The sequence below is a fragment of the Sceloporus undulatus genome, chromosome 7 (assembly GCF_019175285.1).
Source record: "Sceloporus undulatus isolate JIND9_A2432 ecotype Alabama chromosome 7, SceUnd_v1.1, whole genome shotgun sequence".
NCBI classification, from domain to species: Eukaryota; Metazoa; Chordata; class Lepidosauria; order Squamata; family Phrynosomatidae; genus Sceloporus; species Sceloporus undulatus.
In genome coordinates, this window is record NC_056528.1 from 49,698,442 (window position 1) to 49,726,210 (window position 27,769).

Consider the following 27,769-nt stretch of genomic DNA (forward strand, 5'->3'; position numbering starts at 1 on the left):
AAAACTTTGGATGCAGACCATGAAAGCCTTTGACTTCACAACTAAGAGTCCACCACTACTTCCTCCAAACATGCGGCGCCTGAGGCCACTATACCTTACAATAGGGCCGGCCCTGAAAAGGCTCGTCACTTCCATTTGTAAGTGTAAGGAGCTAGGGAAGACTCTAGGAAATGGTAAATCTAACCAGATACCAACGCCTTTGCATCCTTCCAGGCTCAAACACTTTCCCAGGAGCATCGTTGCAAATGCAACCGAAAAGGAATCATTCGCCCACCGACCCCAACACAGGTCTTCTTATTGCACCTCGTCTTTTCTTCTCTGACTTCCACTTTTCTTATCTGACTTCCACCCAGGACTAGTGACTGTTTGATTCTATTTGGAGGACAACATACAGCACAGACGAAGGTGAGTAGAGAAACGGTGTGGGAACCGGAGAACTAAAAGTTGTCTAAAGTGCAGTGCAGGTTCTGTGATCTTTTGCTTTTGTACACTGTGAATTGTGAAACTATCTTTGTTTCGACTGCTGTGAGCTGCCTTGAGTTCCATACAGGGAGAAGGGAGCAGAATAGTAGTAGTAGTAGTAGTAGTAGTAGTAATAATAATAATAATAATAATAATAACCAGTATTCTGTATCAGCTGCTGCAGTGGGCCCTAAGTATCTGCTGGGGTTTGGTTCCAGGACCAAAATCTGTGGATGCTCCTTTCTATTCTTCCGGAGGCAGATGCAGATCCCCTTTTCCTGCCAGGCCTTTGAGAGCAGATTGCTCAGGGAGAAAGGGCCTTTCCTAACGTCCTGCACTGTTTACATCTACTGTTTTTCTTTTTCACCGTCACACTTTTAACCTCTTTTAATTCTATTGATACATTTTAATATATTTTTTAAAAAATATTTTCTATTTTATGGCTGACGTTCTCTTTGGGACTTACTTCTTCGTAAATGGCCTTACGTCCATCCAAAAATGGAACTGAGTAGTTCCACCATGTACCTTAAGGGCAGCTGTGATGTTATAATATTTGGGCATCGGTTATGCCATGATAGAGTGACTGATGCACCATGAACCAATGCTCAATGGGCACTGATGGGCATTGGGGTACTCACCAATGCACATTTGGATACCAGCTAGGAAGTGCCAGAGAACAACAGGAATGCCTAGTGCACATAAGAAGTGAATGACAGGCATCAGAAATATCTGATGCACATAAGAATGACCGATGAACATCAGAAATGCACAATGCACATAGGAATTGTGTGATGCATATCAGAAATGCCTGATGCATATAAGAAAGTGTGTGATGCACATCACAAATGCCTAATGCATATAGGAAGTGCCCAAAGAGCATCAGAAATGTCTGATGCACATTGGAACAATCTGAAAACTATCTGAAATTTTGCATGATGTGATTGACTCTATCTGTATTAAAATTTATCAGCCACCTTGAGTCCAGGACTGGGGGAAAAGGTGAGATGATAACAATAAGATTTACTTTGGTGTTGACTCCTCAGCCAACAATTGAATCAGTGGGTCTACTCTAGTTAGGACTAACCTACAGGATTCGGCCCCTTATCTCACGCCACCATAAACCTCCATTTACAATGGACCCCGAGGCTAGGCATTGGGTTATGCTTTCCTAGCACTGCTCAAAGCTTCTAAAGTCCTTTTCACACCCAGAAGTGGGTGAGGAATAAACATATTCGGTAGGCAGCTGGGTTTTTTGCCCCCCCCCCAAATTTTTCTTTTTCTGAAAGACAAGAGTCACTAATGCACACTTGCCCACAAAGAGGCCACTTGGAAATATGTTCAACGATGCAACATGGCACAAAAGCAAAGCTCCTGAACGCAAGACGCTGCTGCAACCAGCAACGGCTGGAAAATACCTGCAGGGATCGGCCACTAACCCACCCCCCAACACACACACACACACACCCCTGACCGGGGAAAAGTGGCCAGAAGGATTGGGGGGACCTCTCCCCACCTGACCCCACCATGGCCGCGCTCTTCCGCCTTTCTCAATCCGACCACTCGTTCTCATCCAGCTCCGAGTCGTCGTCCGACTCGCTGTACTCGACGGCAATCCTGCGGGAGAGGATCGTGGCCACGTCGTTGCCCACCGGCTCCTTCTTGGCCTCTTGCTCCCACTGCTCTTGAACTTTCCGGAGCTGGATTCCTGCATTTGCAAAGAAAGAAAACATCTTAGAGCCAGTCCTTCTCAAACACAGACAAAGGGTTCCTCTACACTGTAGAAAGAATGCAGTTTGACATCACTTCAACTGCCATGGCTCCCTCCTCTGTAATCCTGGGATTTGTAGTTCTGGGAGGCACCACCAGTCATTGGCAAAGAGGATCAAAGACCTTGCAAAAGTACAAATCCCAGGATTACAGAGGATGGAGCTACAGCACTTAAAGTGGTGTCAAATTGCATTAGTGTAGATGCACCCGAAGTAGGAGGATAATACCGGTTGTTAGGTTTTTTCTCTCTACCTTACTCAAGTATGTTGAATATTACTAAAGTCCAAAGTATATTACACAAGAATATTACAAAACTGCACATTGCAAATGAAAATGAGAAGGTAGTTTAAGTCCTGTCTGTCTTGACATGATTTACGTCGGAGTGCATGTCTAAACAATGGGGAACTCAAAGGCCAAAGGATAAGGAGGCCCAACTGTACTATGTTTTCTCTAGGAATCTCTAGGTCCTCCAGCCCAACTCTGGGGTCAACATCTGCTGGAAGCTGACCACAGAATTGTGCCGAAGGACCTACAAATGCCTAGTGAATTCTTCTCTCTAGGAATCTCTAGGTCCTCCAGCGCAACGTTTGGTGAAAGTTGGCCACAGAGTCACACTGGAGGACCTATATTAATAACATCTGTGAATAACCAAATCTGCAAAAGTCAAAGCTGCAAATGTGGAGGGACGAGTGTGTGTGCGTATATAAAAATAATGAAACTTGAGTATTGATGGATTTTGGTATCTATGGGAGGTCCTGGAACCAAACCCTAGTGGATACCAAGTGCCCAATGTAATCAAATCCAAAAATAATTAAAGCTGCAAATGCAAAAGGCCCACTGTAAATAAATACATCGTGCTATTTGATGGCACTGGTGATCACCGCTGGTCAAAAAGCTGATGTAGATACTTACCCCGGCGGATTGCAGCCAAGAGGTCGCTTCTGGCATCGCTCATTGGGATCAGGGAGATCTGCTGCTTGCGGGGTTCGACCGTCAGGGCCGGGGGCGAGGCGGAGTGAGCGGGCGAAGCGGTCACCGTTGGGGGGCCGGGGGGCGGGGGCGGTGGGGCAACAGGAGGCCCCATGGGGCCAGTCTGAGGGGGAGAAGCGGAGTAGGGGCAAGGTGGAGCCGGAGGTGGGGAGGGGGCATAGGCAGCATGAGCGGCAGAGGCGGCCGTAGTGGCCGGAGGGGCCGATATGGGGCTGTCGAAGGCTGTTTGTGCCGAGGGGATGACGGGAGGAGGCGGCGGAGGAGCGGGGGGCACAAAGTATTCGGCCATCTGCACCTGTTGGGGGCTGGAAAGAGAAAGGAGAAAGAGGCCACTTGAATACTGGCGGAAATAAAATGAGTATTTCTCTAAAAGGTCATCCCCTTGACCCTTGTCCCTCTTGGTCAACTGCGTCACCCTGACCCTCTTTGAAGCTCGCCAAACTCGACAACTGTTTTTGTGCTGCTTTTAGGAGTCAAGAGCATCACCAGAACTAACCCTGTGGTATTCAAGTCGGATGGACAAAGAGGGCAGCCAACCCTCCGACCGAAACATTGAAATTTTCATTGGTTGGGCAATTGATGCTGAATAATTCAAAAGTACACCTAGCAGCAGGGAGGGATGGCCTAGGAATACCGACAAATAAAGGATGAAAGACTACTTGGATCCTCTTCACACAAACGTATTCTTCTTAACAAATAAAACAAACCACAAATATAGTAACTAATATGCTAACATGGGCATTGCTGGGTCATTTTGCACAGATGTTTGCACTGCAAAATGAAGGGTGTGAATATGGCAAAGTTGCACTGTATAGTCAGAGCTTGGAGAAGTTACTTTTTTGGGCTATAGGTCCCAGAATTGTTATTCCAGTTGGGAGATTCTGGGAGCAGTAGTCCCCCACCCCCCCCAAAAAAGCAACTTTGCTTGGCTTCTGATAAGACTACTTTTTTTAGGGAGCTGTAGGGAAATAACCACACACACACACACACACACATAGTATTATTATTATTATTATTATTATTATTATTATTATTATTATTAACCTTTATTTATAAAGCACTGTACATTTTATCTTTTTATTGCGATCTGTAGGGAGAGGCGGCTAAAAATGAATGAATAAATAAATAAATAATAACAATATAGCCATCAGAGCTGCATTCTGCTGCCCTCTTATGATGATACAGAAAGCACCCATCCTCCCAATTTCCAGCCTAACTTCACCCACCAGGATTCAAATTGTTTCCCACTAGTCTGGTTTAAATATGTGCAGGTGATGATGATGATGATGATGATTTTATTCATTAGCATTCATTTATCTGAGTGACTGCAAAGTCCTGGCCACCTCTACATGTCTCCCTTGGTGTTAGTCCTAAGTTACTACATTTGGAACCTTTCCTGCATGTGTCACTACCTCCTCCTCCCTTTCTCCCCCTGCCTTTTAATAATAATAATAATAATAATAATAATAATAATAATAATTATTATTATTATTATTATTATTTCTACCCCGCCTCTCCAATAAGATCGAGGCGTCTTACAACAATAAGTCCCATGCAGTATAATAAAATAGTTCCCACTATCCCCTCTCTCCTTAAAACAAATCACATGTTCCAGTTTTATCGGTGGTAATATCTTGACTTTTGAAGGAGGAAAAAAAGGAAACTGGCAGGGAATTCTTTTCAACTGAAGACACAGCAAATTCTGCCCATAGGCATCCATGCAAAAGGGGATCCAGGGAAGCATGGAAACAGCAGGATTTGACTCTTCAGTTGATGGGGAGGGGGTGGCATTCATTGATTGTGATTATGGCAAACAGGAACCAATAAATAGATCAATAAATAGAAATGGAGCTAAATCAATCAACTTTTGCAGAGGTGGATAAAAATGGTTTTCGTTCTGTCTGCCTGCCTGATGTCCATCTGTCCTTAGAGGCACCAGAAAGGCAAGCGTCCTCAGTCCAGTTTCAACAAGATGTCAGTGCTGCTTTCCAAGGTAAGGGGAGATGGAGGCTAAGTTTCCATGGGTCAACCATGGCTTGTGTTTACATCAAGGGAGAAAGGGACTGGGTGAACAACGATGAAGGTTCGGCCAAGGTGCTCTCATACAATCCCAACATAGATGGTCACTCACCCTAAGGTAGGTACCTTTTCCCATGCCATCTTACTATAGCCAGCTGGCTTCACAGGATGAACATTCGTCTTACAAAGCAGAATGGCCTTCCAAGAAACAGTGTTTCTACTATTGTTATGCACCTCATGGAAACCCTATGCTAAAGTTTTTGGGTAAGATTTCTTCATGAGAGGTTCACCATTGCTTTTATCTGAGGCTGAGAGAGTGAGACTTGCCCAAGGCAACCAAGTGGACTTCCATGGCTGAGCAGGGATCTGAACCCTGGCCTCCCAGAGTCCTACCCCAACACCACACAGGCTCCTTAAACACTAGAAATGACCAAAACTCAAACTACACAACAAACTACTAGGCTTCAAATTGCAAACCAAGCCTCTCGCACTACATTGTTATGCATCTTTAAGAAGTTGTGTGCCTTCCGGCAACCCTATCCTAGGGTTTCCTTTGCAACATTTATTATTCAGAGGAGGTTGGCCATTGCCTTCTTCTGGTTTAGAATGACAGCATTGAGCAACAGTCATTGTCCCAGGAGGGGAGTATGGTCATAATGGGACCACTGTGCAAGTGGAGTGAGCAGCACTGCTGTTGTACAACGCGCAATGCGCAATCGTACAATGCTTTGCAAGACAGGCTGCAAGGAGGGGGGGTAACTAATTCCAGTGTAGCCACAATGCTCTGCTAATCCAGAACGGAAGGCAATGGCAAGTCATGGGTGCCTTGAACCCATGACTTGCCAAGGAAACATATCCCCATCTTTTGGGGTGCCCTGTTGTGTGTGATGGGAGCCCCTGTTGTGCGATGGGATATCTTGTGCTGTACCCTGTTGAGTATCCTCACGATTCTCTAACCCTAACCCTCCATCACAGCCAATGACACAGGATCTCTGCCAGGTTCTGCACCAGACCAACCCCAAAATATAGCACCTCTCCACTGACTCAGAAGTTTCCAATCATCCCTTATTGTTGTCAACTGCCTTTGAGTCGACACTGACACATGGCAACCTGTGGATGATAGATCTCCACGATTCCCTATCCTCCACTGCTCTGCTTAGTTCCTGCAATCTCACACCTGTATCCTCCCTGCCTAGTGCTAACTCTCTCTCTCAAAGGCCAAAGCTACCCCTAGTAGAGAAAGGAAAGGAGTCAGGTGTCCATACCCATAATCCTTGACTATCTGAGGCCTTGGTCCATTTAGCATAGTCTCTGGCGGCTGCGGCACATGAGGCTGTTGGACCCGGCTGAGACTGTTCTGGCGGCTTCCGGCTGCTGGGGGTCTGTAGATATGCTCCTGGGCTTGGCTAGCCACCAGGATGACCTCCTTGTTGTCTGCTGCCAGGTGTGAAGCCGGAGCTAAGATCTGCTGGATAGGATGGTTAGGACTGGCCGGGTATGAGTGATCAGCTACATCGGATGCATAAGATCTGCCACACACAAAAACACCAAAAGGTTGTACAGCTGGAGGGCAGGGAAAGGAGGAGGAGGAGGAGGAACAACATTGAAAAGGAAGTCTGTGATGGCATCTACCGGCTGCTGGGAACCAGGTGTATGAAGACACAAGGGATGGACCTTTAAATTAGGGATATCCAGAGTATGGGCATCGTGAAGAAGGGTGTCTCAACTTGTCATCTGGCCTCCTGTTTGTGAGCAGCGATAGTGTTCAGTCCAACTCAGGGCACGTCTACATTGCTTAGTTATATCAGCTTCATACTGCTTTAATTGCAACGGCTCTGTCCTAGGGGATTCTGGGATCTGCAGTCCTTAGACCTTTTCTGTCTCTAAGTCTGTCATTGAGAGGAGTTGAGCACTAAAGCACTGTAGCAGAGGAGTGCATGTGTCACAACTACAAATCCCAGGATCCAGCAATGTTGAACACCTTGGACCCCATTTGGGGAGAAAGGCAGTCTATAAATGCAATGCAATCAATCAATACAGCAGTGTGAAAGTGCTAGAATTGTGCAGTGTGGACGCTATGATATCACTATTGGTGGGAGGTTTGGCATACATTACAGCAAAACGAGGTGATGCACCAAGCATTTGAGTTTTCCTGCAGAAATGTGACATTCCATAGCCTTAATTCTATTCACTAACAACAACCAGAGTAGACCCATCGATTTACCCACTGAATGGCGAGTCAACATCTAGGTTAGCCTTCTCAGTTCACTGGGTCTATTCCAGTTCAGGCTGTCAATAGGATTCAAGGCAATATGTTTTTCTATCTCACAAAAAAAAAAGCTTTCATGAAATTGTCTCATACACCCCAAAAAGAAAGTTTTGAAGTGTGAAAAAAAAAATTCAGCAGCAAATTCAGCACAAAAATTCATTATTTCGATCAGGCTGCATCTACATTGGAGAATATAGACAACTGGACACCGCTGTGGCTGAATGCTATGGATTCCTGGGATCTGGAGTTTATTGTGGCACCGGAGCTCTTCGATAGAGAAGGGTAAATGTCTTGCAAAACTACAAATCCCACAATTCCATAGCATTGAGCTGCAGCAGTTAAAATGGTGTCAAACTGTGGTTATTCTGTATTTATTGCTCCAGAGAAGACAAACATTTGAGACTGCTCACAATCCCATGAGAAAATGGCACACGCCAGGTTCGACATCCCTAATTTAAAGAAAGGGACACAGACATGCAGGCCACAATGGTGTGCGCAAGGGGTAGGAAGGGAGCACTGCAGCTCAAGCGGCAAGCTCTTTGGCTTGTCTCACGGAGGTCCCAAACTGCGCATCTTGCCTCTTATCTCAGCATCATCTGAAAGCAGCAAAGCCCATGCAAGGATGAAGCAGGACCTGAGCAGCAAACGTAGCACTTCCGTGGAAGAGGGTCCCAAGGATCCCCCTTGGTCACCCCCAGGACCTGCATCTAGTCACAACAGAGCCTTTGCTGTTGGCGGCGGTGGCAGCAGCATCCAGATTGCCAAAGAAAGGAGTAGTCAAAGGAAAGCGAAGCCAACAAGAAGACCAGCAAAGAAAAGAAAGAGATCGAGCGAAGCGTGTAATACGTAAAACCTGCCTATTATCGGGGGACAGTGATCCTTCCGATGAGGCCATGTGATATGGGGATGGTGAGAACCTGTTATCGGGACGGAATTCCTTATCGTAGGCCATCATGTTCCACTCCAGGCGCCGGTTGCGGGCTTTCCGCACTTTCTTCACTTCCCGGGTTGAGTCCTCCACAAGTCGCTGCTCCTGGAGGAAAGCCGGGAGAATGAGAGAGAGGGAACATCACGGATGATCTTTGGGGACCCTATGCGCACTTAGTCTGGCACACTGCGCAAGGTACGAACTGGGAAAGAGCCAAGCACACTTCCTTGATCTCACAAGAGGAAATGCGGGATTTGAAGGGAGCTAACTAGCTGGCAATTAATTGATGAAATTAATGGAGAACAAGATATGTTGCAAATCCAATAACATCCAAAGTCCGCCCAGCAGCGCTACTTTTATTGGATCAGCCAAAATGCATGTTATACACCTTGCAAGCTTTCGAAGCTCCACTGGCTTCTTCATCAGGGAATCAGTGGAAACGGAAGGCCAACTGTACTAACATAACTCTTATTCATATGCAAGCTAAACCCAGTGAGTTTCCATGGCCAAGCAGGGAATTGAACCCTGGTCTCTAGAAACATCCACATTGTATGTGGACTTTGCATGCTATTGGATTTGCTATATGGCCAATACAGAAGTTTTAAAGATCTGTTGTGGTTACTGTGTGCTGCCAAGCCATTTCCAACCTATATTTGAATTTCAATCTCCCAGCATCCTAATCCAACCTCAAACCACTGCAGCACACTGTATGTATGTATATTATGTATGTATGTATGTGTTGTAATTTAACAAATGCCCCTTTCAAATGTATGATTTTTTCCCCTCCAGCTATCATTCCATTTTAGGGCTCGGGGTTTAGCTGAATGATCAATCTGTATTGGCACTATGTTTGAAATTTGTAGAGGTACATGAGCTTTAAAACCATCCACGATCCTTGGAAAATATCTTACTGCTCAGGCAGAAATGCACTCTGTCAGCGCTTTGCATTTCCAAAGTACCTTGCAGAAATATATTATTTACAATGAGAAGAACATATTTTAGAGTCTCTTCAGGGATTTTCTATTGACCAACTTGAGACTGACGGCTTATGAGTTGTCATGCTCTGGATGGACAGTGAAAAAGGACTGTGTTCAAACACACAAACACACTCCCCACCGCTTGTACCTTCTGCCTGCGTTTCTCTTTCCTCTTATCTTCTGTGGCTTGCAGCATCTTTTCTTTCCACAAGTTGAAGAAATAGGAAGGGTCAGTGTAGAATTTCAAACCATCTTTTTTGTCATCTCTGAAATAGACAAGGAAGAAGAGAGACTCAATTATTAGTGATCACTTAAAAGGCTATAAATAATCGACTTAGTAGAGAGGAAATGTGGTACACTGGTTAGAGAGAGACTAGCTGTTATCACTCAGGCTTAAAATCTCTCGTTCAGCTAAATACTGAATGAGCAAACCAGTGTTCAGCAAACCAGTATGTCTTAGGTTGCATCTACACTGCAGAATTAATGCTGTTAGATGTCACTTTAACCACCATGGCTCCATGTTACGGAGTCTTGGGATATGTAGTTTGGTGAGCTATTTAGCTTTCTGGCACCACAACAAACTACAAATCCCATAGCATGGAACCATGACAGTTAAAGCAGTATCATACTGCTTTAATTCTGCCATGTGGCAGCAGCCTAAGTTCAATCTCCCCAGCCAGGTTGCAGCGAGGATAATAAGGAGGTAAGTATTATATTTTGTTATTATATTTATTTGTATTCTGCTTTTCTCCCAAAATTGGGAGACAAAAGCGAAACAGATGCGATTTCAACTCTTTGGAAGAAAATCAAATCAAGGCGAACCCTGCACTCCTGAAGTCCTGCTGTTCTAACACTTGAACCACACTGTCTCTCTCTAAAATAGCCACCACCTGATCAGTTTTTCAGGTCTGGATTCTCATATTAGACACAGTACTGAATCCTGTAGGTTAGTCTCCAATTGGATCAACTGTCGACTGGTTGAGACCATTATTGACTGGTGAGATTGAGACAGGTCAATTTCATTGATGCAATGGGTTTCTCCAGTTTGAACTAGCAACAGGACTCAGACTGCAAAGCTATTAGCTGTCTTCTATTTCTTTGGGGAAATGGTCCTTATACCTATAAGGAGTGAGGATGTTGAGTGGTGGAGGTTTGTCACAGCGTTGGTACATCTCCATCACAGGATTGGGGATGGAGTTGCGCGACACGACTTGCTGGTTCTGGATGGTGGAGCTCTTGAATGCTTTCCGCATGTTGATGTCCTGCAACGAGACTGGGAAAAAACACGAGAGGAAAAACACGATGGAGTAAACCAAATACGGGTGCGTCGGTCCAAGTTTCACAACAACACAATCTTTGTTTTCGGTTTAATCTGCTCAGTAGCAGCCAGCAACTTCCAAAAGGGAGAAGTCAAAAATTGATGGTAAGACCTACATGAGGTTGAAACAGAGCAAAAATTCTGGAAAGCACGTATTCACAGTGAAAGAATGAAAGGAGTGGAAGAAATGGAAGAATGAAATCTGGTTCTTAGCTTACGGTTGGCTTACAGTTGTAAACCACCACTCAGAGACTGCTTAGTTCAGTATGAAGCAGTATATAGATGAAGCTGCTATTGCTATTGCTGCTATTCTTCCACGTGGCTCAACCTCGTGTAGGAAGACTGAAAGCAAAGTCCCAAGTGCTGTGTGTTGGTCCCAAAACTTTTATTCCCTAGAAAGCCCTGGGAATTGTAGCTTTTGTGAGATATTTAGCCTTCCCTATCAGAAAGCTCTGATGTCCCAACAAACTACAAATCCCAGGATCCCATAGCACTGAGCCATGGCAATCCAAGTGGCGTACGTCAAAGTGCATTATATCTGCAGTAGAGATGCCACCCATTTGTGAGCTTTCTACAGAGTATGGGGCTGTGCAGACCTTCAGCTGTGCCAGATCGGGGCTGCAGCAACCGTGCGCCATGGCCCCGATCTTGCCTTTCTAGGGCACGATAGCCATGATGCCACTGCTTTAAGATGCTTCTTTGGCATTATGTCATGTGGACACAGCACCAGAGGAGGGCTGTGACACCGTGCGCCATGTGGAGCAGCGCGCAGCATCATGCCATCCTAGGGCGGAGTTGGGGCATGTGTCATGTGGACGCCACGCCTTTATGGATGGTCTTTATGGCCAGTGTGCACAGCCCCTAAGTCCTGAACCCTGAAGATTCTCATCAGTCCAAGAAAAAAGAAGGTTGCAGTGCCTTCTTTAAATTCAGAATGAAACCCATCATGGGTCCAACAACTCACTGGACACAGAAACCACCAGATACAGCTGCTCTTACCAAACCCAAAATGGCCAAAGCAAGACTCCTTGGCTGAAAGTCCTTCTTGGGTTTGGTGCTCCTTACCTTCCTCCACTGTGGAGTCCAGCTGGGTGACCTTGATCACCAGAAGGTCCACTCGCTCCTGGAGGGAATTCATCCGCATGTAGAAACTATTGGCTTCATTGAACAGTTCTCCAAAAATATCTTCAGCATGTCTGCCTGAAGGGATGCAAGATAGAAAGAAGTGATATGTTCGGTTTGACACAGGTGGAGGTAGCTTTTGAAGAGGGGTCAGAAGAAAAGGGGAAGGCATTAGGGGCTAGTGTGGCATAGTGGTTGGAGCATTGGACTAAGGTGTTTATCACATGGGAATGACCCCGTGCAGAAACCTGATTTAAAGTAGAAATAACCTGCAAAAGCAGGTAGTTTTTCAGAAGACGTTTGAGACCATGGGAAATGAAGCAACATTAATCCAAATGCAAAGTCAACAAAACCCATTCCTGTGTTTTGTCAACTTTGCATTCGGATTAATGTTGCGTTATTTCTCATTGACGCCAACACGTCTGAAAAACAACCCACAAATGTGGGTGTTTTGCAGGTTTTAAAATCCCGTTTCTGCCCAGGATTTAACCAATTTGCTTCTGTGTGATAAAGTCCTAAGACTGGAAACCAAGGGAGGAAAGAAGCAATCTGGGCAAAGAGTTAACATCCGCTCAGCTGCCAGCTCCAGCACAAACCACCGCAAGCCGCCTCCATTGCGCTGGCTCCTTTTGATGGACCGAAAAGAGAGATCGTCTCTGCGAGAGCTACAATACTTGCCTTGTTTAACAAGGCAGCAGAACAGCAGTGCGCTTTGTCTGTCACATGCTCTCCCCCAAGAAAGCAGCTCAAAATAAAAACCCAGCATTCAGAAGAAGAGACGGAGGGGAGGAGGAACGGATTCGGAAAAGCTGCAGAACAGATTCTCGCTCAACAGAGAGAGACCGTTGTCCCCCTTTGTGGTATCTTATCCAGCAAGTGTAGTGGTTCAGGCATCCAGAGAGTTTCCATGGCTGATCAGGGATTCAGGAGCTGCATCTGAACTGCAGAATCAATGCATTTCCACACTGCTTTAGCTGTCATGGCTCAATGCTAGGAAATCTTGAAGTTTGCCATTTTGTGGTGGCACCAGCACTCTCTGACAGAGAAGGCTCAATATCTCACCAAACCACAAGTCCCCAAATTCCATAGCATGGAGCCATGGCAGTTAAACCAGTGTCAAACTGCATTATTTCTGCAGTTCAGATGCAGCCCTACTTGGCCATGGAAAGCCACTGGGAGACCTTGGCAAGTCACACTCTCTCAGCTTCAGATAAATGTAAAGGCAAATGTCTTCGAGAAAACACCATGATAGGGTTGCCTAGGATTGCCATATGTCTCCCTTCCCCTTTTCCAAAATATTATGAGTGGGTCATGCCAAAGCTTTCAACTTACTGAGGCTTCCCAGTTGCTTAATGATGGCAGCTAAGGTGCTGTTGGTCACGCATTCCAGTTCACTGGTCACGCCATCCGGAAGGGCGCCGCGGCACAAATGGCGCGGCTCGATGTTCCGCTTTACCAAAGGCATCTTTCCAAGGACTCACCGGGGCTCCTGGCATGAGAGAAAAAGAAGAAAGGGAAGCAGATCATTTCCTTTTTTCCCTCTGACACTTTGCCTGGCGTGCCGTTGGTGACATACACGAGTGCTAAGTCTTCTGTGAAAGCAGACGGACTTTTTTGCCTGATGTGAAACAACCATATTTCAGTTAAAGGTCACAAAAGCAAAGGTATACTAATGGGAACATTGTGCAAGGTTGCATATTGTGCATCGGGATGCTTTGAGGCATCCCAAGGTAGGGATCTGTCGTCCAAGAAAGGTCACCTTATTTAAGCAGGCCTTCAGTTTTGTAGTGTAACTGGTGTGCTGGTTTAAATGTGTTTTTAACCCTTCCAAACTAGTGTTTGCAAGTGAGCTGTTGTTTAATGCTTCTTTTGTATTTTTGCATTACGTATCATTTTATCTATACTGTTTCAACATACTGTATTTACCACTTTGGGTCACACATAGGAGAAAACAAAATGCCAGCCAGAATTTGGGCATTGCAAGAAAAGGGACCAAGGGCACAGCAAACAGAAGAGTTGTGGGTACATGGCTGAGTCTCCCTTTTTATCCAAAATGTTTAAGATTAGAAGTGTTTTGGGTTTCTTTTTCAGATTTTGGAATATTTTTATATAATGAGATATCTTGTAGTTGGGCTCCTAAGGCTAAATGTGACATTGGAGTTTATCACATAGGCTTGCCTTAGGGTCGCCATAAGTTGGAAATGACTTGAAGACACACAAGAACAACATGCCCCCATTTTGCCTCCCCACTCGCTATTAGTCACATCCCTGCAGGGACGCAAAGTTACTCTCTGCCCCAAATCCTGTGGGTTAGTCCCAACCAACATAGAGCCACTGAATCCACTACTGACAGGTGAGCCAACCCAAAGGGAAATCCCCTTGATTCAATGGGGCTACTCTGATTGGGATTCATCAGTTCTCCTCAACGGAGGATCTCAACCAGCAAGAGAAGCCACAGATGGTGCTAGCTATTTATAGTTTCATGCGGCGTTCTCAAGAATAGCACTAGATGTGCAGCATTGCCAACCGAGTGTCCCTGTCCAAAATACATATTCGGGGCAGATGGTGCCAAGCAAACCTCCCCCGGGTCCCTTCCTGAGAAAAAATGCCAGGGCTCTAAGGAAACACCTTTCCCAAGCATGCAGCCACCGTGAATGATTCAGTTGGCCGCCTCCTGCGGAGAACGCTAATGAGGAGAGCAATTAGCAGCAGCACCTGATGAAGGGGATTTCCCCCTTTCTTAATTATTTCCCATACAAGACACCTGGAGACCCAGCACACCTTGTTGCAACCGCCCTCCTCCCGCTTGCCAAAATGGCTTGGCATGAGAAGGAAACGCGGCTTAGCATCCTGATAAATGCAATCCAACACATGGGCCCGCACCGTGCATGGATTCGACCCACTGCTAAACTGGGAGCAAAATGTGGGCATAAGGATTCGGACCCACCAGTCCATCCACCATGAAATTTTCCTTCCATTGCTAAATTTGGAACCATAGTATTTTTGGGGTCATTTGCACATCGTTCTTTTAAGCATGGCGATGCAAATCATCTCACTCACACATTCCGGGTTTGTTATTCATATCATGGAAATGCATCAATGCAAGTTTGATTATTCATATGGAGTTGATGATGCAAATGCATTCAGGATCCCTTTTTTGATATGCAGCATTTTATCCCGGGTCTCTTTGCATCGGTTATTAACACTATCGACAATGTGGATCTGTTTTGAAAAACTAGGGGGAAACACTGATATTGATTATCCTGGATTAAGTGGGGGGGTTTTTGCAACCCACCCCCAAATTTAATCGGCTGCATTCAGGAAGTGTATGAATGATGGAGATTCATCCGGGATTATTTTCACAGTGTCAGTAACCCCTTAGAGATGGTTGAGGAACAGACTGCCTCGAAGGGCGGTGGACTCTCTCTTTGGAGGTCTTCAAACAGAGGTTGGAGAGGCATCTTTCAGGAGTGTTGCAGTTGTGTATTCCTGCATGGCAAACGTTTGGACTAGAGTTGGACGGGACTGCAAGAGCCACCCAGTCAAACCCTGCTTTGCCATGCAGGAATCCACAGCTAAAGCACAGGTTTCTCCTGGGTACGAAGCTGTTAATGCCCAATTTCTCCCTCTTGATTAATTTTGAAACCTTCATTTCAAAGGAGCTATTTCTGTGCATATTTTTGTGAGCGTTTTCTTCCCAGCAGCCTTGAATGTGCGTTGAATTCCAAAATCTTTCCCTCTTTTTGCTCTCTTTGAAATAGGCTTATTGTCCGTGGCGAACACCAGCCCAGCTGCGTAGATGAAAGAGGCGCATTTCAATGGTGGCGCTCATGTGGCATGTCAGTTTTGCAATGGCCAACAGTTTTGCAAGGAGCAAACTGTGGCTTTCTGTGGCACAGCACTCTGACAAGGAGACCAATGGTCCCCGAAAAACCAGGAGCCCTTCACTTTCCAGATGGATTCAATACAGCAACAGGGTGTCAAGCTAGCCATGTCAAACTAGTTCAGACCTAAGTACAATAACATCCAAAGTCTATATAACAGTAATATTGGGCCAGCCAAAATGCACAAAATAAATGATGCCAGCTTTTGACACTCCGCCGGCTCCTTCATCAGTCAAAGGTGTTAAAAGTCACACTAGGCTTTCCGATCCTAGTTTATCTGAGGGCAACCCTTCCCATTTTCCTAAGAGACAGTCTGTTCTAGATCTGTTATCAAAGCCATTCCCATGACCAGGCCAACCTCATAAACCCTTTGGAAATGTTCACAGATGGAGTACCAGGCCATGGGGGCAGAGGAAGGGTGAAAGAGAAGAAATGCTTAATGAGCTCCTTGAACAAGTGGCACAATTAAAAGTGCCAGAACAGAAGACCGCTTCTTCGTACCACCTGCCAATTAAACGGCGGGAAAAAGTGCCAACGGCAAATGTTTCCGTTCTTCGGAAATGAACTTGCAAAGACTGGTCTGAAGAGGGAAAGGACAAAGGCGAAGAATGAGGTTTACCCAAGTGGCGGCGGAGATGAAAAGGCAGCGCTGGGCTCGGTCCAAGGCGGACTGAACCCAGTACAGTCAGTCCAAGAGATTTGGGATCCAGCCATCGAACAACCTTCTCTGCCGTGGCACCTCAGTTATGGCCTGCCCTCCCCAGATTGGCACCAATTCAGCACTGGTGTCATGCCAAGCCAAAACATGGCTATTGATCAAAGTCTTCATAACCCAAATGAATGTATCCTATTTGCACATGTACTGAGGCTGGCTTTATATTTAAATGGTGTTTCACTGGTCGGAAACTGTCTGGTTTTAAATGATAAATGATTTAATAATTTTTTTTATTCTTGTGAAATGATTGTTGATGGCTGGAATTCACAATCATAGTTGCAAAGGCATAACCTAGAGCTATGCCTTCATAACTGAATCGTATTTACAATCCTTCCAATCCATAGTGTAGGAACCCTATATAAAATGGCAAAATCAATGTTTGCTTTTATGTCATGGACTGCCCTGGGCCTGAGCTAACAGGTTTCAGCTGAGAGAAGAAGCAGAGGCCTTTAAAAGACCTGCAGCTGATAACCAATCTTGTTATTCCTTGCTTTTGGATTCATGACTTTGGTTAACTGACCCCTGGACTTGCCTTGTGACTACACTTTTGCATCTGCTCTTTGCTGGGACTGACCGACTGGTCTTTTGTGACCCTTGGACTGGACTCTGGACTATTCCTTGGCACATTCACCTGCTGTGCTGCCCTCAGTAGAGGTAAGCAGGACCCTTTTGGGGGGATTTATATGTTTGGGGAAAAATATTTTGAAGCCAATGATGGTTGGATCCATGGATAAGGAATCTGTGGATGTGGTGGGCTGGCTATGTATTCTCCTTTGTGAGATTAAGATCCCAAACACACTGCAGAAATAATTCAGTTTGAGACTGCTTTAACTGCCCTGGCTTAATGCTAGGTGATGTTGGGATTTGTAGTGTTTGTGAGACATTTAACCTTCTCTGTCAGAGAGCTTTGGTGCCACAATAAACTACAGCTCCCAGGATTCCCTATCGCTGAGTCAGGGATAGCAGCCTCAAACTACATTACAGTATTTCTTCCATGTATTTTGGACCTTAGATTTATATATATATATATATATATATATATATATATATATACACACACACACACACACACACACACACACACTGAGCAACTGTGGATGTATCATGCTTAATGATACAGCCAAGGTCCGCCCCCTGTGACATCATCTGGGGATGCCCTTGTGACATCATCTGGGGGGTGTCCCTGACCTTGAAATGTCAGGACCTGGGATGGTACTAAGCTAACTGCTCTAGTTATGACCCATGGTAAACCAATACAATTTAGAGTTGGAGAAGATGGAAAAATAGCAGGAGCATCAAGGGTTAAAGGTAATTTAATGACAGTATAATGGCAACACAAAGCCTTAGTTAACAGATTAGGGTTGCAACATTTAACCAGTTGGATTAAAACAGTTAATCCACTGAAGGCACCTCATACAGTGAATCCAACGGCAGATTGTTGTTCCCTCCCCATTTCTTTTTTATGTTATTTTTCAGTTGAAGAACATCTCCATAGGCATGAAGGAAAGCTGCCTTATCCAGAGCGGTTCATTTAGTTCAGCGGTTAATAATGCTCACATTGACAGTTACTCCTCAGGGTTTCAGAACCAGAAGAAACTGGGAACATCTTATGAAACCTGATAAAGAGGAGAGACCAAGTCTCAGGACTTCTAAGAAACGGTCTTATTCCAAGAAACAGGCCAATGCATTTCAACCAGGAAATGTATGTATACCCTCCTTCCACAGAAAGCAATTGGAAACAGTTTAAAAACAGCTGCCAGCTCCAAGCGTTGGAAATACTCTTTTCTGAAATCCTCGCAGGCTGTTTTTCCCTTTGCTTTTCCCCTAAAGAAAACTAGGCAAACCTTGCCCAGCCAAAATGCAGTCAAATATTTGGATGGAGCCCATTGAAAGAAACCTCGAGGCTCTTGCCTCCAGGATTTCAAACTGGAGCTTATTCAGAATGATCTGGAGATTGGATCTGAATGCTTTCATGCATGAATCAGATGTGCTACTTGTGAGCCACAAACATGCCTCTGTAAAAATTGTAGGTAGCAAACAAATAGGGGAAGATGCATTTCCTCTCCTTTAACAGATAGAAAGGAATGCCTCTTTACAGGTGGGAATGCTTCTTCTAAGCCAAGGATGGACAACTGCAAAGGGACTGAAGCTGCGTCTGCACTGCAGAAATAACGCAGTTTGACTGCTTTAACTGCCATGTCTCAGTGCTATGGCATTCTGGGATTCAGTAGCATCAATAGGGGATGCAAGGAGGCCGGACTGCACCGGGTGACACCTGGCAAGATTTGTTCAAAGGGGGTTTTCTATGGCCTTCCTTTGAGGCTGAGAGATTATGACTCGCCCAGTGCGTTTCCATGGATGAGTGGGAATTCAAATCTTGGTCTTCTGGAGTTTAAAAGAGATATTTTGCATGTCCAACTGTGTTCATTTAATCCCAAAATCTAATCTTGTACCTTTTTGCAGAGATGAAATGCTTTTGATGCAGAACAACTGGCTTCCCTTCCTTCCTTCCTTCCTTCCTTCCTTCCTTCCTTCCTTCTTTTGCAACTTTAATTGATACCGAAATCAACTCATTTGCCTTTCCTCTAAAATAAAGAACCCATTAAAAGTGAAATGCCATTTCTTTCTCATCCTGTGACAGTTCTGGCGATTACGCAGCCAAGCTTCAGAAATTGCATCTTAAAGAGTTAAATTGCGAAAGAAAAGGAAAGGGGAAAGGCCAGCGCTTCTAACAAAATGCTTTCCCAAACTGACACCTACAGAAAATGTTCCTCTCGATCACAGTTGCATGGCAGAGAACATTTTGCAGGGATTGCTGATTCCCACTGGAAGCTAGTCTGCATCAAGTAATTAAGGCTCCAAATGCAAATAAGCATCCCCAGTAATGATGGGAGTAATTAAGCCCTGGAATCTATTAGATAATGTATGTGCATTATAGGTTCCCTTCCCATGTCTGCAAAGGCATCCTGACATGAGAGGAGTGTGATGGAAAATGGCTCCGTCATCAAAATGGCTGAATTTGAAGCCATCTTCTATATTTCGGCAACCATCCAGGTCCAATTCCCGGTCCATCTAAACTGGTTTTCCCTTGATTTGACTGACGGTGGATCTCTAGCAATGCTGGTTAGATTGCACCTCTATACTACTTCAGATTCTTCCCAAATTTTTGGTGATTCCTAACTCATGGGGGCGGTGAATCGCCTCCAGGTTTTACTATGACTTTTAAAAGGAGCTATCCAAGGTGCATACACATATTTTGGTGGCAAAGCTCAGCCCTTTGGTAAAGTCCTTTGAATGCCTGGTCTTCAGTGCAGAGCAGACTCACAAACCCCATTGAAATGGAAGCCACCAATCAAGGAATGCAGCAGCCACTAGGTTGGACCGACAGTGGACCTCATAACTGATAGGCAATAATTCTCTAGAGCAGTGATTCCCAAACCCTGGCCTTCCCAGAATCCCAGACAGGGCAGACTCAAGGGCTGCATCCAGACCCAGGGCCACACTTTGGGCTAACTACACTAATGGTTGCAGGATGCAAGGCAGCTTCACGTACGCTCCTTAGATCCTTAACATGCCCCTGTTTCAATACTAAGAAATATGCTCTGAGGATGCCTTCTTCACCATCCTGTGTGAGATATCAGTAGAAACAACTAGGATAAGCCAGTGTTATCCTAGAAGTAAAAGACAGTTGCAGGATGTTGCTTTCCAGCTGCGGAGTTGTCATTTTAGCTGCCTGGCAGCTTATCATGGCTACTGGGGCAAATGCTTATTAACTGCTGGCTATTCAGTTGAGAATCTGGGGGTTTCCATTGCCTCTTTGGTCTCACAGAAGGAGGTCCCCTCCAGGAACACCAAGTTCCACTTTTTAACTCATTGCGCAGCCAAGCGTGTCTAAACACGGCAGAATCTGAATCAAGCTGACCTAATAACGCAAGGCAGCTTGCTGCGGCTTGGAAGAGAGCTGAATTGTCAAAGCAAGTGCAAGTCTTCTCAAAAGGAAACCCAGGTGGCCTCTTGGAGAAGATGAACAGTAAGTCAGACACCAAACCACTAGCACCTAGTGCTTTCCAGTGAGTCCGCTGGGGGTTTCATTCCAGAGCCATCCCATCATTGGAGTGTGTTGTATTGGGAGCTATCCAAATCCTATACTTAAAAATTTGGGGTGTGCTGTATTGGTCCCAACCTGGAACCTTCCTGTGTGTGTGGAAATACAGACACCATCCTCAGACCTGGTCAGTATGCTGACTGGGGATGATGGGCTTTGTACTCCAACATTCCCAGAGGTAATGAGGTTGGTGAGGCAATGTTGATGAAGCACATGGATCACATTTGGGAGCAGTTCAACCGGAAATGTTTAAAAGGGAGAACCAGAGGCATTGTTCAAGAATGTGAAAGCACACTTTGTCCACCTCCTGGAGCATGTGCCTCCACCGTGTGCCAGAAACCTTGCACCGCTCTCCTGCATCTTGTATTTCCAACAGATTTCACACTCGGATAACATGCTGCGCAGCAGTCGGCTCCGATCCAAATAGGCCACCTTATGCCTATGTACAATGTCCAGATGGGCCGCAGGATTAGCAGTTCTGACCTCACATTACAAGGATGCCGCAGCCTACGCAGACAGACCATTAATTCCTACGGTGGGGTGAACTCTTTACCCAAGAAGCCAAAGATGGACAATTGGCCAGTCAAAGGCCATCTAAGAGAAGCCAAACACTGCATGAATTTATATTAATATTAAGAAGAAAGAGTGTCATGCTTTTAAAATCAATTATAATAAACCACCTTCTTAAATGATGGGAGATTCAGGCTGGAAAAACTTGTCCATGGGGTAGGTTCACAATGTTTGGGACTTCAGCCTCAAGTCAGAGTTGATTTGGCAGCAAACAATAGTAACTACAACAACTGACAGAGCTGTCGAAGGTGTTGAACCTGGTTAAGGTATAGACTCTACTACCCATGATCCCCAAACTGTTCTTGTTTGCTGTCAAATCAACTTTGACTTAAGGTGACTTTAAGGATGAGAGAACTTCAAGAGCCCTGGTCCCCTGGAGCCCTGCTCAGGTCTTGCAAACTCACAGGAGTTTTTGCCAATGAGCCTTGTTGTCTCATCCTATGTCCAAAGTATGACAGCCTGATTTTAGTTACGGGGGCGGGTTATAGACCGCCCCTTTCCCCGGAGTATCAGTGCTGCATTGACATGGGAGATGCCCTGCCACTGGTTTCAAGAAAGACTAAAAGGCTACTTCTGCCAAGGCTGTTGAATGCTTTGTTTGACTTTGGACTGTCTTTAAACAGAGGCTGGATGGCCATTAGCCAGGGATGCTTTAATTTTGTATTCCTGCATGGCAGAGAGTTGGAATGGATGGCCCTTGGGGTCTCTTCCAACTCTATGATTCTATATGCTAAAAGCCCACGGTCCATATTTTAGCGTAGGATATGGGCTGCTCTCTGTGATTCTCCTGCGAAGACAGATCCATCATCCTTGATGTGAAGCAGGTTTGACATGTGGTTCCTAGCAGCATACGGTCACTTCCTCCATGGCATCTTTTCAGACTCTAAAAATGCATCCATCAAGTTTCTTTGGCATCCTGGCTCTGTCAGCTGCACTGACCTCCCCAAGCTGTTTCTGTTCAGAGAGATGAATCTTTGCTTAGTCCAATTCAATGCACTTGTTAAGTCTAGTGCAAGGGATGGGGATGGAGGAGTCTGGCCCTGGCATCTGAGCCTCTTCCTTACTGAAATGCACTTTCTTTTCCACCGTACAATGAAGCGGAGCCATTTCCCTGGGTCTAAAGTGCCAGGAACAATGCAGCAGTGGGTCTTCAATGTTTCCAAAGGACTCCTGGTCCTTGCATTTAAGTATAGCTCCTTATCGCTAGACTCTTTTTTTACTCCAAGCTACATAGAGGGCTGTTGTGATTTTATGCTTTTAAGGGGTCCTCTAGTGCTACTATAAACCAATAATGTCATCTATGGGGTTTTTTTTGGAGGGGAGTGCACACATTTTCCAAGGGATTTTGGGAGAGAAGAATATAAAATTCTTTACCAGTCTTCCTTTCTAGATACCTTCTGAACCACCTTGGGTCCCGTTTTGGGAGAAAAGCAACATAAAAATGAAATAGATAGGTATGTGAATAGTCAGGTAGTTGAGCCAGTGTGGTGTAGTGGTTTGAGCTCTGAACTCTGGAGACCAGGGCTCAAATCCTGTTTGGCCATATAAAATTACAGGGTAACCTTGGGCAAGTCACACTCTCTCAGTCTCAGAGGAAGGCAATGGCAAACCCCCTCTGAAGACACTTGCTATCATGAAACACCATGATAGAGTCACCATGAATAAAGAGGAAGCCTAGTGTTGCTTTTTATTCATGGGAAAATCCTGGGATTCCATAGGATTCCATAGGATACAGAGATTATAATGAAGACGCAATCGCAGCTGCACACTTAATTGTGTAGTGTGACAGGGCCCTGGATTGTGCTTCAATATTCCCATTCATTGAGCTGTTTCTGCAGCTCAGAAGCCTTTGTGTTCTCTTTTCATCTCCTTCCAAGAGCCAATTTGGGAAGGAAGGTGGGCTATGAATCAAAGGAAGGCAGCAAGACAGACTCCTTCCCCACCTACATTCGATCTGCATCACAGTGAGTGGTTTTTGCAAGCTGTCCTTTTGAGAGGGAAGGTGTGAAAGCCCATAGCGAAGTGTGAAAGCCCATAGCGAAGACTCCGCCTCATTGCAAGGCCTCAAGGGATCTCAAAAGTGCCTCGGTTTTGGCTGAACCATGCCCACGGGAATGCCAGAAATCTCCCTTGAAGGGTTCAGACATGCTGATGTGGGGGCCGCTGAAACTCTAATACTGAGCAACATGCATGCATGCATTCAGAAGGCAGGGACGGAAAAGGCATTAAATCATTATTATTGCATCAAAGCGACTCCTGGACACTGGCAATGATTGTGGCCAGGATGGTGCCAAGTGGCACACTACAGAATTATATTGCAACACTATGCTTGGTATAATGGCATCAGAATGCAAATTAATCATATTCATAATTATAATCATTTGCATAATATGCAAAATTAGATGCTTGGATAGGAGGGACTGGAATATGGCAACCCTATGGCTTGGCATAATACATATATTATTAATATGGGTTTAGATTGGTTGCAGACATCAGCTAAACAGGTACACAATTGCACAAAGAGCCAGCATACAAAATCCCAAACACACATTAGTGATACTTTTATTAGGCCAACCAGAAGGCACTAACAAAAAAAGAAATGAAATTGCGCTAGCTTTTGGATCTCCAGGGCTTCTTCATCAAGCAAAGTGGGAACAACAACAACAACAACAACACACCAAAAGGAGAATCTGCCTTTTTGGTTTTGAGAGTGTTTGCATGAAGGAAGAAACTGAGTGTTGACCTCCCCATCCTGCAAAGAGAGATCAAGGAATAAAAGGGCGAAAGGCATAAAAGAAAGTCATATCATCTCAGTTTTTCTCAAAAAAACAAAATAAAAAATCCTACTTCAAGGGAAGAGATTTTCAGAGAAGCAGATTTCATGGCTTTCATACCTCGGGACCAAAAGGCTAGCTCTTTGATATATATCTGTATCATTTTATCGAGCTCTTCGAAGGTTTATGGGTATGGTCACAATTTGCATCCTTTTGTATTCTAAGGCATCCTATCCTTGCCTTACAACTGTACTGAAATACTTGTGGTTTTAATATCATTATTTGAGTGGAGTGAATATATATATGCGCACGCACACACACATATATAGTTATTGTTGTGTGCCTTCAAGTAGTTTCCAACTTATGATGACCCTAAGGCACACCTATCATGAGGTTTTCTTGGCAAATTTCTTCAGAGGAGGTTTGCCTTTGCCAACCTCTGAGGCTGAGAGAGTGTGATATACCTTGCCAAGAAATTCCCATGAAGGGACTCAAACCCTGATCTCCAGAGTCATAACCCAGCACTCAAACCACTTATATAGTACACTCATCCCTCCATATTCACTGGGGATAGGGGCACTGGACCCCCATGAATGTGGGAATACCACAAATAACAAAAACACTGTTTTTATCTGAGAGAACACCTCTCTAGGAATCTCTAGGTCTTCCAGGGCAACTCTGTGGTCAACATCTGCCAGACATTGACCATAGAACTGGGCCAGAGGAGCTATCAACACCTAGCGGAGTGTTCTCTCTAGGAATTGCTAGGTCCTTCATTGTGACTTTTGGTTAAAGGTGACCACAGAGTTGTGCGGGAGGACCTAGGTATTCCTAGAGAGAATGTATTAATAAAATCTGTGAATAATCAAAGCTGCAAAAGCCAAAGCCGCAAATGTAGAGGGATGAGTGTAGATATATATCTATATATATCTTGTTGGCATTGGTGTTGTGTGCCTTCCAGTCGTTTCCAATTGACGACGACCATAAGGTGAATCATGGGGTTTTCTTGGCAAGGTTTGTTCAGAAGAGGTTTGCCACTGCTTTCCTCTGAGGCTGAGAGCGTGTGACTTGCCCAATGTCACCCAGGGATTTCATGGCCAAGGGAGGAATCGAACCCGAGTCTCGAGCCCAACAGTCAAACCACTACGCAATGCTTGCAAACTCTCTCTATTTATATATATAAAACCAGTCTCTTCCAAATTGCAGAGCCCTTTGTTGCCATGGTTCCCATGATGAGGATTTATCATAACCTGGGCCCAGTGATGTTCACGGACATCAGATCCCAGAGGTTCTTGCCAATGGCCAGGTCAGCTAAGGATTCTGGGAGTTGCGGTCTGATAATATGTGGTAATCCAAGGTTGGGAAGTACTCACTGCCCCAGGAAATGTCCAGGCAAATCGTGAGCCACATCTATGGGTCACTCAGGCCACCTTATCTGTCAGTAGTTGGAAGCATCCATGTCAGTGGGACAGCGAATCCATGCCAGGTTTCCCCTCAACCTTTAAAGGAGCTGCCCAAGGTGCTGAAATTATGTGGGAGGATGGATAGATCTAAAACATGGAGTGGATTCAATGTCCAACTCTCATGGAAGCCATCAGCTGTCACAGCTGGCCATGGGGCATCATTTAGAGCAGTGATCTCGAAATTCTGGTCCTCCAGGTATTTTGGACTTCAGTCCCCAGAAGCTTCAGCCATCTTGGCCAATGGTCAGGGATTCTGGGAGCTGACATCCAAAACACCTGGGAGGCCAGAGTTTGGGAATCACTGATTTAGAAGCATTCTCCAGCAGAGTGATTCCCAAACTCTGGCCTTCCAGATGTTCTGGACTTCAACTCCCAGAATCCCAGACCATTGGCCAAGATGGCTGAGGCTTCTGGGAGCTGAAGTCCAAAACACCTGGAGGACCAGAGTTTGGGAATGTCTTTTACGATTGTGGTTCTTCCCTCTGCTGCTTGCCTCTTCACATAAATGACAATATTCAGCACAAATGATGATATCTGACATAGAGATAAACTCCAAGCCCCATATAAGCAGGCCCCCAAATGCCCAAGAATAAAGCAAGATTTCAGCTTTCCATATCCATCCACACCAGGCATTTGTAGCAGTCTGATACCTCTGTAATGGTTAAAATGATCACATGTGGCATAAATAAAATCCAAGCAAGAGAGCAACAGGCTTCCAAATGACCAACAATAAGATTTCAGCTTTCAGTCCATCTAGACCAGACATTTGTAGCAGTCTGATACCTCTTTAACTACTCTGATCCACTGTGGTCCCAGGGATTTGTAGACTAGTGAGGTGCTCAGTGTGCTCCCAAGAACTACAGTTCCCAAGGCACCCTGATTTAATCCTCAATACTTCTTTCCAAGGTAGGTCCTAGTTCAAGGAAGGAGAGCGGAGGTCTCCAGCAAGCAATCTCAAGCCCCTCCACCAAACTACAAATCCCAGGATCCTGCAGGGTGGGGTATATATATATATATATGCATATATATATGCATGCCATGACACTGCTAGAAGAACCTTCTCCTGTAGATGTAATATTCTAAAATGGAAGCTGCCATGACTCCAGCCAAATGGAAAGCCTTGGTATCTTCAAAGCCTCTTTTGCTCAACCCAGATGGACTCAATAAAGACACTGATCTCTGGAGGTTCCTTCAGCCTGAAGGCCCTGAACTCTGCACATGCTCCAGGGCCCTCTTCTCCTCCCATCCCAAGCCTAAAATATACTAAAAACCCTCCCCTCCTCATTAGTCTTCAAACCTCCTCCACCTCCATCCATCTCCTTTTCCTCCCTTTTTACGCACCAATTTTTTCCAGCTGCTGCGCACGTGGGGTCTAAGTCCAAAAGAGGGGAAGCATGGCATTCAAATGGGGGTCTTTCCTTGAAAAAGGGATGCCCTGGAGGAACACTCATCCATCCCCAAAATGAAAGCCCCCCCCCCAAAAGAATCTTTCCCTTCTAATGCTCTCTCCAAGAGGTACCCAGACCTTTCTCTCTCCATCTCTCCATCTTTTTCCATCTCTCCATCTTTTTGCCCAAATCCTACCCAAAAGAAGGTGCCAAATCCGCAATGGCACCCACCCACCCCCTCCAGTCCCCCATCGCAGCCCCCTCCCAACACACACACACACACACTCCAATATATAATTTATAAATATTCAAGCCATGGCTTTCCAAAGTCTCCAAAGATCTGGGGAGAAGAAGGTAAGGGAGGGCGCCTTCCTCTTCTCTCTCCATCCCACCCCCTGGAAAAAGAGCCCCCGCCATCTGCATCTTTCTCCAGCCATCCCTCCTCTTTGCAGAAACCATGCCACCCAGAAATGATGCCTACCTCGCCCTTTTCCTTTTTTTGCAATGGGTCACCTGCTGGCTGGGGGGCACCAATCTCCTGCTGGGGCTGGAGGCGGTTTTGGGGGGCTCAGCCCTTGCAGGAGGGGGTCTCAAGGCAAGCCCCCTCCGCCCCGGATCCTCTGGCCACCCCCAGTCATGCTCACAGCCGAGGCGGGGGCTGCAAAGAGCATGCAACTGCAGCAGCAGCAGCAGCTCTTCTGGGCAAAGCTTGCAAGGCTGCTGCTGCTGCTTCTGGAGCTGCGCGCTCGCCTCCCTCTGAGCGCGCCCCCGCGGATCCCCGGGCCTGTGCGCGCCCCCGCCTCCTCAGCTGGCTCCGCAGTGACGCTAGGGCGCATGCGCCTCCATCTCTCAGCCTACTCCCCCCCCCCACACACCAACTCTCTTCTCCTCTTCTCAAGCTCTCCAACAGCCACCAAACTGCCATGCTTTGATGGGGAATGCATGACGCAAGCTTTCCAAGGTCCACTGGTTTCTTCTGCATCAGGCAAAAGGACTCATATATATTGCCTTTTTAATA

General features: G+C 45.6%; 1 protein-coding gene across 2 annotated transcripts; it reads right to left on the reverse strand.

Annotated features, from left to right (window-relative positions):
- On the reverse strand, positions 1-27,513 carry LOC121937291 (wiskott-Aldrich syndrome protein family member 3-like). Of its 2 annotated transcripts, none has more exons than XM_042480376.1 (9): positions 27,233-27,513; positions 13,185-13,341; positions 11,796-11,930; positions 10,532-10,685; positions 9,561-9,678; positions 8,425-8,540; positions 6,504-6,767; positions 3,142-3,524; positions 1-2,167 (listed from the first exon to the last, which is right to left on the reverse strand). In XM_042480376.1, exons 2-9 carry the CDS (start codon positions 13,315-13,317, stop codon positions 2,010-2,012), a joined length of 1,461 nt encoding a protein of 486 aa, XP_042336310.1. In that variant the 5' UTR covers positions 13,318-13,341; positions 27,233-27,513; the 3' UTR covers positions 1-2,009. The 2 variants fall into 2 exon arrangements, with proteins under 2 accessions (XP_042336310.1, XP_042336309.1); XM_042480375.1 differs by having other exon boundaries at positions 8,365-8,540.
- Positions 27,514-27,769: the final 256 nt, after the last annotated feature.